Genomic DNA, 15,249 nt, shown 5'->3' with positions numbered 1-15,249 from the left:
CTTGCTAGATTATTCTTTTCTTGAAATAATGTTTGGAGTGTCAATTTTTTTTTAAATTTAACTTTTAATCTTCTATTTATTTAAAAATAAATATCGATTATATTTATTTTTAATGTTTTATATACAAGATCAAATTATGTTTTTTTTTCTTCTGCCAACCATAAGGCTATTATTATTTATTTATATAAAACTGAATTTTCTTATTATTTTTTCCTTTTATTACACAACATATTGATAATCATAAATAATATTTTTCTTAATTTACTGTTAACTTTTTTTATATTATATTACACAGCCTATTTTAACGATTATATCTTTTTCAATGTTTATTTTATGATTTTGGTATTAGACTTGAAGATATTGGAATTGATATTAATACCTAATACTTGCTATTTTTTAACCATTGCACATTACATTATTTTTCACATCGTTTATACCACCATGAGTTGTGCTGTTATTGGGCCCATTAGCCCGATTTCTCTCTGGCATGTAAATTATTGCTATTAGGCATATTTTGTTTCCCTCTTTTTTATAAAAATGACACTGTACAGTACACTTCCTGTCTGAAGAGTTTAACAACAGTACACATTTATTTATTCATAATTACAAACCAAAACAAAACACTTCATAACAAAATTAGGCATAAATTACCACAAATATAAGGCCAGAACTATGTCGTACTGTTTGTCAGACGCTTTATACTTAATTTCTGTGTTGAGAACATTGCACAGAATAAAATGGACTCTGCTTACAAAATTCTGGAAAGCATTTGAATAAAAAAAGTACAATTATTTTACTCGATTCCGAATATCATGTGTCAGTATTACAACATCTTAGGCTCAGACTATACGAGACTGTATTACTGTAAAATTATAAGAAAAAAAAAAACTAAACTATCAGTTCTTACAATCAAGTAAATAAAAGTAAAGCAACAATTTATGTAACTGTTAGTTTGCACCACAACTTATCAAAACCACTTCTATTTACGATGAGCCTCCTCGTCAGGTACAAGCTTCGTCGACTTACTTTTTTTCTGCTGATATTTGGCAAAAGAATACCACACACCACCAGCTGTATTGATAACCAATCCAGACACATTCAAAGCATGAACTTGAACACCACCCAGTAAGAAGAAACCAAGGGTCTGAAGAAGCAAAAATCAATGGGTTTAATGCTTGCAGTTAAAACTATATACAAATAACATAAAGGGTATGCATGCAAATTAAACTACAAAAAAAGAAAAAGATGGATAGATAATGTGTATGTATGAAATGAATTTGGCCTGCTGTGACAGTTTTTCTATGGCAAACACATAGTAGCTTACCGTGGAAACAACCCCTTTGAGAACGCCAACAATAGTTGTAGTTAAGGCTGAATTAACAATTGTACACAAGAACATGGTGAAGTTGAGAACAATGCCCATCACCAATGAAAGAATAAGAATCATCAAAAATGAAAAAGAATAACTCTGCAAAGGAAAACAAAATATTAGCTTTGACGTCAATTTATCAATAAATAGAACATGATACAGCTTTGCCATATAATTAGATACTGCAGATTTTTAGCTTTTCCAAGATATGTTGCAAGCTATGGCTCCAGCTGTCGACCATCAAAACGACTTTTTTATGATCCTTCCACAAAATGATTGCTAATTTAATTTAGGAGAATTGAAGGGAGTGAATCAAGTAATCTATTGATTTAATTTACAATTGTAGAACATCTGGTAAATAAAAGGACAATTGTTTTATGGAAGAAAAATGGGCCCAGATCATGCCAAAATCAAAAGTTGCTGCTTTGTCTTGTTTTCCACCATACAACAAGTGATCTTGACCTCACAACCCCCATGTTCTTTTTTCTAGTTCTTAGAAACATACCCAATCCTAGGAAACTCAAAAGTCACATGCCCAATGGACCAATACATAGAAAATTTGCTCAAAACTACTGAGCAGACAATATATATCAGTAAGAGGAAGGAAATATTAGTGAATATATAAAATTTCTTTCGAATTGTCCAACAACATAGAAAAACTAACATAAGCAAAATGAATATATCTGCTATAGCTATCACTGAGGCATTTACCAGTTCCTTGTGAAATAATTGAATTTATTTGATTGTTCCTTGTGAAATAATTGAATTTATTTGATTGTATATACAAACAGTTAAATGTCCAAATATTCAATTCATTCTAGCATAATCATGAATCAATCCAAATACCAAGAACCAGGTTAAGATTCTGACCTGTGCAAATAATAAAGATAAAGACTTTGGGAATTCCCCAGTGGCTATGATGAGAAACATCAAAAATGGAAGAGATAAAAAACTGTTATAGAACATGATTTCCAAGGATGAAAGTCCATCCTCAGCACCAGATCTTTCCACCAGCACAAGGTACATGGTCTGCATATATGAGTAAGCAGCACAATGAACAAACAGTGCAAAATTACAGTGTCGATTCCATTATAAAATTAAGATTTAAGAACTACGATAGGTCAGCATATCACCTGGAAAAAAACGGAAACAAAAGCCATGCTATACCCAAAAAGGTCAAAGGAAAAATCTCCAAGGGCAGCAATGAGAACTCCAGCAGCAATCAATATAACTGAAAGAGCCACCTGAAATTTGACAGAATAAAGATATAAGATTTATCAGCTCAAGAGAGGAAAAGAACAAAAAGCTACCAATCATTATAATTCGCACCCAAGGCTATACACTTTATATTTATTGTACAAGAAAATGAGCACAGCTTTACATGCAGTTCATAGTTTACAAGTACCATATCCAATTTTAGAGTCCACCACTGATCAGTATTTCCAGATCAAAGTTTCTTCTTGTTTTGCTGCAATATCTAATTGTTAACATCGTTTAAATTCAGTTACCAATGATTCGCCCCCCTTTCTAAATTCCACAATTTCTTTTCTGAAAAACTCCTTATTGCAACTTAGTTCAACCAATAAATTCCATAGTCTCTAATTCTAGTACATATAAAACTATTTTGATAAGGTGGACAGAATGAACAAAACCTCAAATAACAGCCAATACCTGATACGTAGGTCTCCCCTTTCCTGAGAAGTACCCAGCAATAAGTACAGCAAGAGGCGTAAGCCTCTTGATCGCAATATACATTGGGATATTGACTCCTTTCAAACTGGCCAAAGCAAAAGCAACATTGGCATTATAGAAAATTGAAAGCGGGAGAAGTCGCTTGGCCGTTGCCATTTCCAGTCCTCTAGCCTTTGTGAATCCCATTCGTCTACCAGCATGGATAAGCAAAGAGGTAGCCAATTGCTGAAAAATAAAAATGCTGTCACTATCAAAAATCCAGCAAACAATAAAGAGAATAAATAACCAAAGGGTCGAAAATCTGTTATCTTAGTAATTAATGTTAGTACCTGCAAAGTGAGAAGAGTCATTGAATATGCATACTGCATAAGAACAGCCTTGTTGATAAAAACCATGGCCATGGAGGCAAACCCATATGCCACAGCCGCGAACAAACTACGTGCAAACAAAATCTCAGTCATGGTAACTATTACAGACCCTTCAATAATCAAAATTTCTAAGAGCAAGATTTAGCGATGAATCTGAATGAAGAACAAGTCATTGAAAAAGGAGAATTGCGAAATAAGGAGGAAAAAGAGAAGCAAGTGGAAAACCTTGTGAAGGAGCTGGTTTCTGCATCGGCACGGATCTCCATGAGTAATTAATGGCGAAACGAGATCCAATGAATCAAAGATTAAGAAAAAAAGAAGAGAATTAAATATATAATTAGGCGTGTAGATGGAATAATTAATGGAGAATGGAGAAATTGAGTTGGAAAAAGGAGTTTACATGTCTGCAAGGGAAGAGAAAGGGATAAAGGAATGAAAATAGTAAAAAGAAAAGAAAGGGACAAAGGAAGAGAAGAGTGAAACAGCTGGCGCAGTGTGGCGTTTCATTCTCGAGTCGAGTCTTCGAAGATGGCATGCACCAAACTTCACCATCTCGTTGCCGCCATCGCTGTCACTCACCTATTTCGATCACTTATTCATATGTAAAAAAAATAAACAAAAAACTTTATTTTTATTGAATAATCAAATAATTACTTACACCCTTGTAATAACAAGTTTCAATATAGCTTAAAAATTAATTTTAAATATTTCAACTGATTTGTTATCTAGTGTGGTCTAAACGTAAGCATGTGATTAACTATAATTATGACCGTTGACATAATGCATGTAGAAAATTGAGTTTGTGTAATAAATATAAATATCATTTCATAATATCACATTATTTAATTATATAAGCATTATTCTAACGTATAAGAAAAATAAAAACAAAAACTATAATTAAGTATCATAAACCAAAAATCGTTATTCAAATCTAGGCTAGAATTAGTGGTGCGAAAGTTAACTAAAATAAGTACATGATATGTAAAATAAGGAAATATGTGGGAGAACTCGAATTAAATGTTTGAAGCAAGTTTCAAATGATAAAAACGTAATGTCAAATGTAAAAATATAATTAAAAGTAAATATTGGAATTTAAATTATGTTCAAAAATGGTAATTGTAACAAAACAAACAAGTAAAATTATCTACATAGAAAACACTTTTTTTTTCTTTTATATTCATATAATTCGACTTTTGATTGGAAAGATAATTTTTTAGTCCTAAATAGGTAGATGGTTAATTTGTGCTCACTAAGCCTCGTGAATCTATAACTAAGTTAGACATATGAATTATGATGAAGAAGTGAAAATTAATATATATATATATATATATATATATATATATATATATATATATTAAATGTGATTTTCTTGTTTCCTATTAAAACATAGAAGTAAAAATCTATTTTGACTTTCTCATTTATGTGTGCTCTTACTAATGTATATCGTGACACATTATACATACAATGATAATGTTAAAATGAATAAACTTGGTTATTATTATTTATTAAAAGCTAAAATCAAGTTATACATTATACATTTAAGTCACGCCGGATCATAATTTCTTTTTATCAAGATCCAAATAGTAAAAATATAAGGATATTTTATAATTAATATAAAATATTTGAGGATTAGTTATCAAATTTAAAAAATTTTAAAGATTCGTACCATTATAAAAAATGTTTAAAAGTCAATTAAAATTTTATAGCAGACCAAACTCACTTTTACTCTTAGCTATAATTGACTGTAAATAGATTAGTTCACTTATTTAATGAATAGATGAAAAACAACTTATTCAAAAATGGATTAAGATTACCTCATGATCAAATTAAATTCTCTAACCTTATCAAATTCAAGAGAAGACAATGAATATTTTCATTAAAAATGATTGGTCTGTTTCATATAAACCATCGCAATGTTTAAATTAGTTCTAAAATATATCAAGTTATTAAAATCTTTAATGGTGAATATAACAAAGAATTAAAAACTATCACACATTTAAGTTAACTATATTTAAAATACAGTTTTCATTGTCATGATTTTAAGAATGATCACACTAATTAGCACCAATATGATTAATACCATTTATTTAGAGGATAGATGCTAAAACACCCTTTCCATTATCCAGTATTAACATGCTACAAATTAATTTGAACCATTCCACGTTATCACTGCAATCATAATTTTAATATTCAAATTTAGTCTCAGATTCCCTCTTACCAACATCCTCAGACCTCAAATTCTTCCTTATTTAGATTTGTCTTATTCTATATTCCAGAGTCAAAATCTAAATTGACTTTACAATCACTCAGAACAATTAATCTTTTTTTTTCCTCCAAATTTTGACATGCATAATCAAAAGAATTGACTAGTCTTTAGAAATTAGAGCGAGAGAATTTGAAGTTCAGATAATTGTGGGATTGCATTTTTGAAATTAGAGTTTGCATGTTTGAGTGAACTTTTTTAGTAAAAGTTTATTGTTATATTTGATTGTTGCATGTGTTTTGTTAAAGATTTTACGTTGTATGGACAGGTTTTATTATGTTCGAAACTTCAACCATAATTAGATTCTCTAAAAGAACACTATAAAACATATAATAACGTAACCTCTTATGATAAAAACATTGTCAATGTTGATTTTACACAATAAAATAACCAAATTAATTTATTTTTAAACTTAAAAGGTTCAAATAATAATTTTAAACATGACACATAAAAGAAAAATAATTGCTATAACATTAAAATTGTTTATAATTGTTTATAAGATTTGCTTGTAATAAAGTATTATAATTATTTATAGCTATATTAAAATATAAAATCAATTTGCCGAATATGCATTTAAATGATGATTTACGTTTTATCATAGTTATTCTTGGGTTAGAAGAATTTGAGTAATAATTAAAAAAAAAAAAACTGAAATCTCACTATGTTAAGTAATTTATTATTAGTAAGAAAGAAACAGTACGTTGCTTTATATTTTTTAAGAAAATAAAATTAGTATTATGATTATGTAAAAAATTATGAATGATTTGTATTATATTGTATTTTTAAATTATACAAATATTTGTAGCATGTTTTGTCATGAAATATGTATTATCTTACTTAGGATTTGAATATTTTATCTTCTTTATTGGTTTTAGTTTTAAAATATAATTAGTGATAAAATGAAAATATCAAATGTTTAAAAATTTTCTTTTTCTATATACTATTATAACTATTTTTTGACCTCTAATTTTTATTTTTAAAACATATTATGAATAAAAATAATATTATAAAATAGATATAACAAAAGAATAAATATCTTTATATATTTTCAGTTTCATTGTTATTATTAGCGAAAACATATATATTATTTATGGTTATTTTTTTTGATAATAAAAAATAATAAAATTATTATTATTGTATATTATTTTAATTATGACATTAAATATAACAAATTTATAATTTTATTTTAAATATTATTTATTTATTTTATAAATAATTTTATAAATAAGAAGATAATTAAGTTTAAAAACAGTTAAATTAAACAAATTGATAAAGGGAATCTCTATAGAAACTGAAATAGGAAGAAATATGAACTCTAACATGCATTATATTAAATATTTGTTAAATATGTATTATTTATTATTTAACTAATAATATATATTAGTTAAATATGTATTATTTATTATTATTACTTAATAACAACAAACAATACTGAATCAATTTTATATAGAACGTAAATCATGAATGAGGTAACAAAAAAAGAGTACTGATTTATAATTTTGACTAAAATTCACAAGACTATGCTAAGAAATAAACATTGGTTAAAATAAATATTTGTAAATACTTAGAAAATTTGTCCAATAATTTTTTCATTTTTTATATTAAATATTTATTTCCAATTTTATTCTGCTTTTGGTTATCATTTATTATTTCACAACAATTTAACAAAAAATGATTTCAAGATGTAAAAAATACTATAACTTCATAAAAACTTATTATCCAAATAAACACTCACCGTATTAATTAATTAACAAATATCAGGTTATATGGCTTAAAAATTGATTAAAAATATCACGAGGTTGTTGACTAGATGTGGAACCTTTAAATAAGATTTAGGTTTATTAAAAAAAAAAAAGAAATTAAAAAAAAATCAGATTCCTTAAAATAAACAAATTAGTTAGTTATAAAATTTATGTTAAATAAAACTAATTTAAGATATTAAAAAAAAAAAAACCAAGTAGGATGAATTTGTAGTTGATATAAATTACAGGTAAAAGTAAACGGGTTTATCCGGTTGAGTTGGGTCAGACGATCCGGGTTAAAATACAGTGGAAGTGGATGGACATGGTTATGAGATTGGCGGAATGAGGTTGGAGAATTGATCGCGAGTGCGGAACCAAACTCCAAAACCAAAACCAAAACGCACGAATTGGGTTGGGACCATTCACCTTCTTCTTCTTCCGTCTCCGATCGATTCACGGTCAGAAAAATATCAAATCCGTTCCCCTTTTCTATCTTTGCCTCACGCGCCTCCTCAGATTTCAATCACCGATTTCACCATTATTATTAGACTATCGTTACAATTATTTCCTTGTTTTCTTCAGATTATTACGAAATAGTCGCGGAAACAATTATGAGTTTTTTCCTCTTCTCAGGAACTATCTATCTGAATCGCGGGTTAAGATATGCAACAGAGGCTGAAGTTGCAGCAACAACAAGCCCTCATGCAGCAAGCCTTGCTTCAGCAGCAGCAGATGTACCACCCTGGCATGCTCGCGGCTGCCATGTCTCAGGTTAGCCTTTCCCTCCAATTTTTTTTTTTCTTTGTCTCGTTTTTCAATTAACCCTGCATTTCATTTCCCTGTCGAACTTGTGAATCGGACGCAATTGCATTTGCCGTGCTGTTCCGTTGCCGTAGAAGAAGGAAATAGGGCTTGTGGATTACAAGAAAACATTTAATTCGCGTAATTAGGGTATTCGCGTTGTTGCTCTGGTTTTTTATTTGTTGCAGGTTTCGTGGTAGTTTAATTTTAGGTCACTTCGCAGTCTTGCAGGGTACAATTGATTCCCGTTGCGTTACTGTTTTCTTATTCTCTCAACAGGAATGATTATTCCTAAGTGAAAATTGTTTTGTTTGCTTCGATTTTATTTGGTTCATTTTCATCTAGTTTTCGTTGTCCAGAAAATTGCTGCTGCTCTGGTCTATTGTTGTCGTTTAAATTATTCTGAACTGTCGATTTGATATAATTGTTGCTTCTATTACCGAGTGCCGACTAGTGTATTATATGCATTTGTGATTTACAATTATTTTTCTCCCAAACTTTTACCTCTTCAATATGCCAATGATTGTCAAAATGTTAGGTCGAAGTCAATGGGAATATGTCGAGAATTTATAACCTGTTTGCCTATGAAGCATAGGATGGTTGTCTCATTTAATGGAGGAACTGTTGCAGAATAGTTTTTGACGATTTACTATCTGGTTGATTTACTATCTGGTTCGTTAGAAGCATATGAGAAATAGCTCAGTCCTTTACTGTCTCTAAATATTGTACTGTATTTTTCTCTATTTTTTTCTATTCAAGGTTTCTGTCTGTGCTCAGTTGTTTGGAGCTTCTTTCTTTTTGTCCGTTTTGTTTATTCTTTGTTGTTTTGTAAACTTTGCAGATGGAGCCTGTTCCAAGTGGAAATTTGCCTCCTGGTTTTGATACTTCTGCATGCCGTAGTGTGTGAGTGTTTTATTTCTTTCATATTTTAGCTGATTTTTGTCCTTAGTTTCATCTTTATGCCCAAGTATGAGAATTTCCATTTTAACCAAATTTCTAATAGCTGTAGATTCAATTTGTTTTTGCAAAAATGGTGTTTTTATCTGACCTGAATTTCTGAGAGATAAATTTGATGCTACTGAAGCAATGTCATATTAAATAATCACTGCACTAGAATTAGTATAGTTATCCTCTTTGACACCTTATTGATCTGAAGCTATGTTCTTTCAGTTATGTAGGAAATATTCATGTAAATGTCACTGATAAACTTCTCGCAGAAGTTTTTCAGAGTGCTGGTCCTCTTGCTGGCTGCAAGCTCATACGAAAAGAAAAGGTTTTTGATTCAATATTCAACTCTATTTTCTTTGTTGGTGGCCATTGATGCTATTATTATTATTATTATATTGTGCTTGTAAATGAGCTCTTTTAACAGGCTTTGTTGCAAAACTAGAAAACCCTGTTATTTTTCCTATGTTTCCTTAATATTATGAATATGTTGATTATTAGTACTGATGAGCAAGCTTTTAATTTTTTTAAAATAAACCTGGTTGGCACAAGAATTTAGAGTATATAATTATTTTACTCTGAACTTCTCTAATGGGACTCGTTTTGGAATCCTTATTCTACAAAGGTGATATGTTTTCTTGGAGTTATGGAAAGATAATTGCATTTCAGTACACAATTTGTTTGGTGATTCCGGCCTTTACTAACAAAATTATAGGTTTCATTGTCTCCTAGAATCTTGATTTCTGATTATTTTTTTGGCATTTTCTAATTGTGCAATTGATGTTACAGTCCTCTTATGGTTTTGTGGACTACCATGATCGAGCATCTGCGGCCCTTGCAATAATGACATTGCACGGACGACAACTGTAAGCATTTTTGTTTAATACGTGTTTATTCAGCTTCTCTGGCATATTTGCATAGGTTTGTTTGTTAATTGTGGATAAATTCCCATCTTGATTTTCTGGAGATAGAGGAACCATTATCGTTTTCACTTCTATATTTTTTTTTACTGATAGACCAATTATTTAGTTTTACTTGGCATTGCATAATATTTTCATGGCTCGAAGATGTCTAATTGTAAAATCTTGAGTCCTGGCAGGTTTCTCAGAGTTCACTTTAATATGTAGCTACTTTGCATAATTTTTTTCTTTTTATTTCTGTTTGCAGATATGGTCAAGCACTTAAGGTGAATTGGGCATATGCAAATAGCAGTAGGGAGGACACATCAGGTTAATTTTAAGAACAGTTCATATATTTTTGTGATTTCAATTATTTTGCTTCTTGGGGGCATTCTTTTTCTTTTTTCCTTTTGATTGTATATTTCTTTAATTTTAGTTTAAAATCATCAGGGCACTTCAATATATTTGTCGGTGATTTGAGTCCAGAGGTTACTGATGCAACTTTATTTGCTTGCTTCTCAGTCTATCCTAGTTGTTCGTGAGTTCCTCATTGCTTTTTTTTTTTTGTTTTTTTTCTTCATTGTGAATTTTTTGGTCATTGTAGCAAGGTATATTCTGTTTTTATGGTGACTGTTGTAGTCCTCATTAGTGGTGACACGTTGAAGATAGTTAACTGGGGGGAACTTTTCAACAAGTTACTCAGCCTTGAAAGGTGTTTCGGTTTCTGGAATTTACTTTTCCATCTTCTCTCATTATTTGCAGTGATGCGAGGGTTATGTGGGATCATAAAACTGGTCGGTCAAAAGGATATGGTTTTGTTTCTTTCCGTGATCATCAGGTAATGAAGATATCAACCAATGAACCATCCTAAAAGGGGGAAAAAGTTAAAGCTTTTTCAGGAGCCACAGAAAAAACAATCATTTTCCAAAATAAACTGGACTTAATATACATATGTATGCTATAAAAAGATCATTAAGTTTTCCTTTCAAATTAAACGGGAACAGAACAGTCAATATTTCCAGATCTCAACTTCATTTCAAATGCCATACAATTTTTATTTATTGTGTTTTTGTTGGATGTGTGAGTATGAACTTTTTTAGAATATCTTCCAAGTTAAATTAATAAAAAATTAGGTTGGTGCAACTATGTTAATTATGTGTTGAATTGATGAAATGACGCCTCTTTATGCATTTGATATATGCAGGATGCCCAAAGTGCCATAAATGATATGACAGGTTTGGCATTCGGTTGTATACCTTTGTTCCCTGCTTCTGTGTCATGTTTTATGTTCATACCAACTTGTGGATTTCCTTTATCATGTAGGCAAGTGGCTGGGAAATAGGCAAATACGATGCAACTGGGCAACTAAGGGTGCTGGTACCAGCTCCAATGAAGAGAAGAGCAATGAAAACCAAAATGCTGTTGTGCTAACAAATGGATCTTCAGGTATCACGTACCTTTCTGGATAGAAGCGCCTGAGCTTATATTTCTGAAACCATGAAAAATATAGATGAAGGCTCAAGTTTACATTTTTTTTTTCCTTCTACAGTTCACGCTGTGCTTTTGTCTGGTATGTGCTATTAATTGTGCTGAATGATGCCATACTGATTGAAAATATAACGGAATGATGTACCACACTGATCAGAGTAGCATGTATATTTTGGTGGTTTAGGTTGGAGATTCACAATGCCTAAAGATATTATCAAATTATAGTATATAAGTGGATTGATACCTCAATTTGTAAGTTAGTTTTGTAAGATTGAGTTAGGTTTAGAGTTCACTTTCTTAGATGGTATAAAAGTCTATCTTAAAGTTTGTTGGAATTATTTGGTCATCCCCTATTAAGCCATTCCTTGGTGTGAGGGGTGTGTTTGAAATCCTATATGAACCACTTTATTGAAGCTGAGTTAGACTTAAATTTCATATTTGCTAGACACCAATGAAACTGCACTTTTAAGTGTTTGATTTAACGGGCACCAGTTTTGATGCGTACTTGGGTCTCAGAAAATAGCTTAGGTAGACACAAATAGCATAGCTACTTTAGTTTGTTTGGGATGAATGTGCTTTTGCATGGTGAGCATTTAGCGAAGTTTGTTACCCACTACTGTGGTATAATTTTTCCAGAAGCACACAGGAAGTAATTGTTTCATTTGCTTCTCTGTTTCCTATGCACTCGTGTAACTAAATTTGCTCATCTACTTCCTGTGTGCTTCTGGAAACCGCCATGGAATTTTAGAATTGTTGACAGTGACAGATATTTATAATTAATTTTTTCTTATGTGTTTTACAGATGGTGGTCAAGATAATAATAATAATGAAGATGCTCCCGAAAACAATTCTTTATACACCACTGTTTATGTTGGCAACCTTCCTCATGATGTAAGTTATGTGGATTGAAGAATGAAATATTATGGTTATTATTTTCACATTGTAAGGACAAAAACTTTGTTTAATTTCTATATTCAAAAATATGGAAAAAATATTTAGGTATTTTCTAGGATTGATCTGGCTTATTAGAATTAGCTTTAAACGTAGTTTTGGATGGATTGCTGAGGGGTGCATATTTTACAATGGTGTATATCTGAACCACCCTTGTTTAAAGTGCCAGAAAAATGCCATAAGATGTATAAGTTAGTTCCCATTGCAGGCTTTTCAACATAATGACTTACATGCAGTTAAAGGACAGACATGCTTTGGCCTTTCAAGCATTAATTGACCCGAACTTAAATTATTGTATTCAAAATTCGTGCTTAATTTTGTTCTAGTTGTCGATCCATGTGTTATGATATTTCTTATAACTTTTCAAATGTGTTTTTGAATTTGGCATTGGCAATAGTGACCCAGGTTTCTTAGAGTGTCACCTCCACCCTAGATTGGTATTGCAATCCTGTAAAAAAAACGTGTCTTTACATCTGGGGAGCAGTTATCTGTCGTGGTTTGTGGTTTATTCACAACTTCATCGATCTCTTTCATCATTGAGTCTTATCTGCTGCCTCTTGGTTTGGATCTGTTCTCGAAGAGAATGAGGGCCATCCCAGTGATTTGTGGGGAACTGCTGATATGGTGAAGGCATTTGTTATGCGTCACATGTTTGCCGAACTCCTTGCAACCATATTATTGTTTCTTCTTCGTCTGATGCAGTCCATAATTCAAAATCCTGGTTGAAAACAAATTTTGTGTTAATTTATGAAAACCTTTTTCCAGCATTTAGTCCTCCTTCCTAGCATCTACTTGTTGAATGTGTCAAATCTGTAACAGCATTTCTCCATATTGATTGATCTGAATGTCAGTCTTGCATTTTATTACAAATCATGAACTGTTCCGTTTACACGATTCTTACACGTGGTTTGAGGGTAACAGGTAACACAAGCTGAACTCCATTGCCAATTCCATGCACTGGGGGCTGGGGTAATTGAGGAGGTTCGAGTTCAAAGGGATAAGGGTTTTGGATTTGTTAGATACAACACTCACGAGGAAGCTGCGTTGGCCATTCAGGTGGCTAATGGAAGAATAATCCGTGGGAAGAGTATGAAGGTGAGAATTCTTTCACTTACAGCATTCTTCCATGCCTGTTAGGGACTGATTGACCCAATTTGATATTGTTGGAAAGTTAAAATGCTTTTGGAATATAAATGTAATTTGGTGGTTGTGATGCATTGATGAGATGTGGGGGAACAAAAATGATTTGATTTGATTTGTGCAGTGTTCGTGGGGTAGTAAACCAACTCCTCCTGGAACAGCATCGAATCCACTACCTCCTCCTGCTCAACCATATCAAATACTTCCGACAGCAGCAGGGATGAACCAAGGTTATTCTCCTGCTGAGTTGTTGGCTTATCAGCGCCAACTGGCCTTGAGTCAGGCTGCTGTGTCTGGTCTTTCAGGTCAAGCTCTTCTACAAATGACCGGACAACACGGCCTAGCTCCGGCTTCAATGGGCGTAAACTCTGCGGGATCTCAAGCCATGTATGATGGATATACCGGTAATTCATCAAGACAGCAGCTTATGTACTATCGTTGATGCCTGGGCTTGTGCAGATTCACAGTTGCTTTACTATCTTCTGGGGGACTTTCATCTCTTTGCTTCCCCACACCATGTCCTTTTCATACTCGGCTTTTTCTATTGGAGGTATTGTGGCTTGATATTTACTTAGTTTTTACGTCGTGTTGTAATTTGTATTGTTTGATCTAACGAGGATTTTATGACTCAGAAAAAGGGATCTATGTTTTGCTAGAAAGAGAAGCGAATTTTATGTTTGGGTAGTTTTCATTTGTTATTGTGTATTATAAGTATCGACTCAAGATCATGTTAATAATTTTATGCCTTTTCTTTTCTTTTCTTTTCGTGCCGCTGCGTTATATCAGTCATGATATTGATGAACTTTAATCCGTGTCACCGCCGCATTCAAAATACCTTCACTTTTCTTTTGTATCACATACTTAACTTTGCCTTTATATAATGTGTCAGAAACACTCTTTTAATAATTAGTCCACAACAAAGAAAGATGGTTCGTTCATATTTTCTAGATTTTTTCGAGCTAGCCATTTTTTGGTCAATTGCCAGTTAGCCCTTTGGGCTAATAGGAGATACGAAGCGACCTGTGAAATTAAATTACAATTACTTTGCTAAATTTTCCTCGTTCAGTAGTAGTTTACTTTTAGGATAAAATAATTAATTAGTGAGTGATATTTAGTTAGTGTCAAAGTAGTGGTTCAAAACCACCATATAAATTTTCCTCAACTTACGCGGAATGAAATTTAGGTCGGTAATTTGCGTTTTGTTTGATACTACAGAAAAAAAGTGTAGATAAAAATAAGGAAAAATAGATAAAAAGGAGAGGATAATTCTGGATTGTTTAGTTTAAAAGAAATAATAGGAAGGAAATTGGAAAACAACATGACTTGTTGGGTTTTAGATGGAAGGAAGAGAGATAAGTAATGCTATAATGAAAAAAATATTACTTTAAACTCAACGCATTGTATAACATTAAATGCACACAATCATATAAAACAACCTAATTGTGAAAACCAACGCATAGCCAACTATGAAAAACACAAGCAATTATCAAAGGCAAAACGGAAGAAGCATAAACATTGACAATCACATAATCCATTAAAGAACAGAGTATTATTCACCTTTGGTTGAGTAAAGTGGAGAATAAAATAGCGA

The 15,249-nt window shown here is 31.6% G+C and overlaps 2 protein-coding genes across 3 annotated transcripts; one reads left to right on the top strand and one right to left on the bottom strand.

The window, feature by feature from the left end:
• Nucleotides 1–768: 768 nt before the first annotated feature.
• Nucleotides 769–3,951, bottom strand: UTR7 (UDP-N-acetylglucosamine (UAA) transporter family). 2 transcript variants are annotated; one of them, XM_085666224.1, is made up of 8 exons: nucleotides 3,838–3,951; nucleotides 3,655–3,689; nucleotides 3,391–3,496; nucleotides 3,041–3,286; nucleotides 2,503–2,613; nucleotides 2,240–2,398; nucleotides 1,325–1,468; nucleotides 775–1,144 (listed from the first exon to the last, which is right to left on the bottom strand). In XM_085666224.1, the coding sequence occupies exons 1-8, from the start codon at nucleotides 3,934–3,936 to the stop codon at nucleotides 980–982; spliced, it is 1,065 nt and encodes a 354-aa protein (XP_085522350.1). In that variant the 5' UTR covers nucleotides 3,937–3,951; the 3' UTR covers nucleotides 775–979. The 2 variants fall into 2 exon arrangements, with proteins under 2 accessions (XP_027942209.1, XP_085522350.1); XM_028086408.2 differs by having other exon boundaries at nucleotides 769–1,144; nucleotides 3,655–3,946.
• Nucleotides 3,952–7,710: 3,759 nt separating this feature from the next.
• LOC114163907 (oligouridylate-binding protein 1-like) lies at nucleotides 7,711–14,419 on the top strand. Its single transcript, XM_028048293.2, has 13 exons — nucleotides 7,711–7,892; nucleotides 8,068–8,205; nucleotides 9,077–9,138; nucleotides 9,406–9,508; nucleotides 9,970–10,046; nucleotides 10,348–10,409; nucleotides 10,530–10,617; nucleotides 10,842–10,917; nucleotides 11,284–11,314; nucleotides 11,403–11,525; nucleotides 12,370–12,458; nucleotides 13,440–13,613; nucleotides 13,783–14,419. The coding sequence occupies exons 2-13, from the start codon at nucleotides 8,098–8,100 to the stop codon at nucleotides 14,098–14,100; spliced, it is 1,311 nt and encodes a 436-aa protein (XP_027904094.1). The 5' UTR covers nucleotides 7,711–7,892; nucleotides 8,068–8,097; the 3' UTR covers nucleotides 14,101–14,419.
• Nucleotides 14,420–15,249: the final 830 nt, after the last annotated feature.

The sequence above is a fragment of the Vigna unguiculata genome, chromosome 9 (genome assembly GCF_037176805.1).
Source record: "Vigna unguiculata cultivar grain cowpea cultivar isolate G323 ecotype 2 chromosome 9, ASM3717680v1, whole genome shotgun sequence".
In the NCBI taxonomy this organism is placed as follows: Eukaryota; Viridiplantae; Streptophyta; class Magnoliopsida; order Fabales; family Fabaceae; genus Vigna; species Vigna unguiculata.
This window is presented reverse-complemented; position numbering and strand designations above follow the sequence as displayed.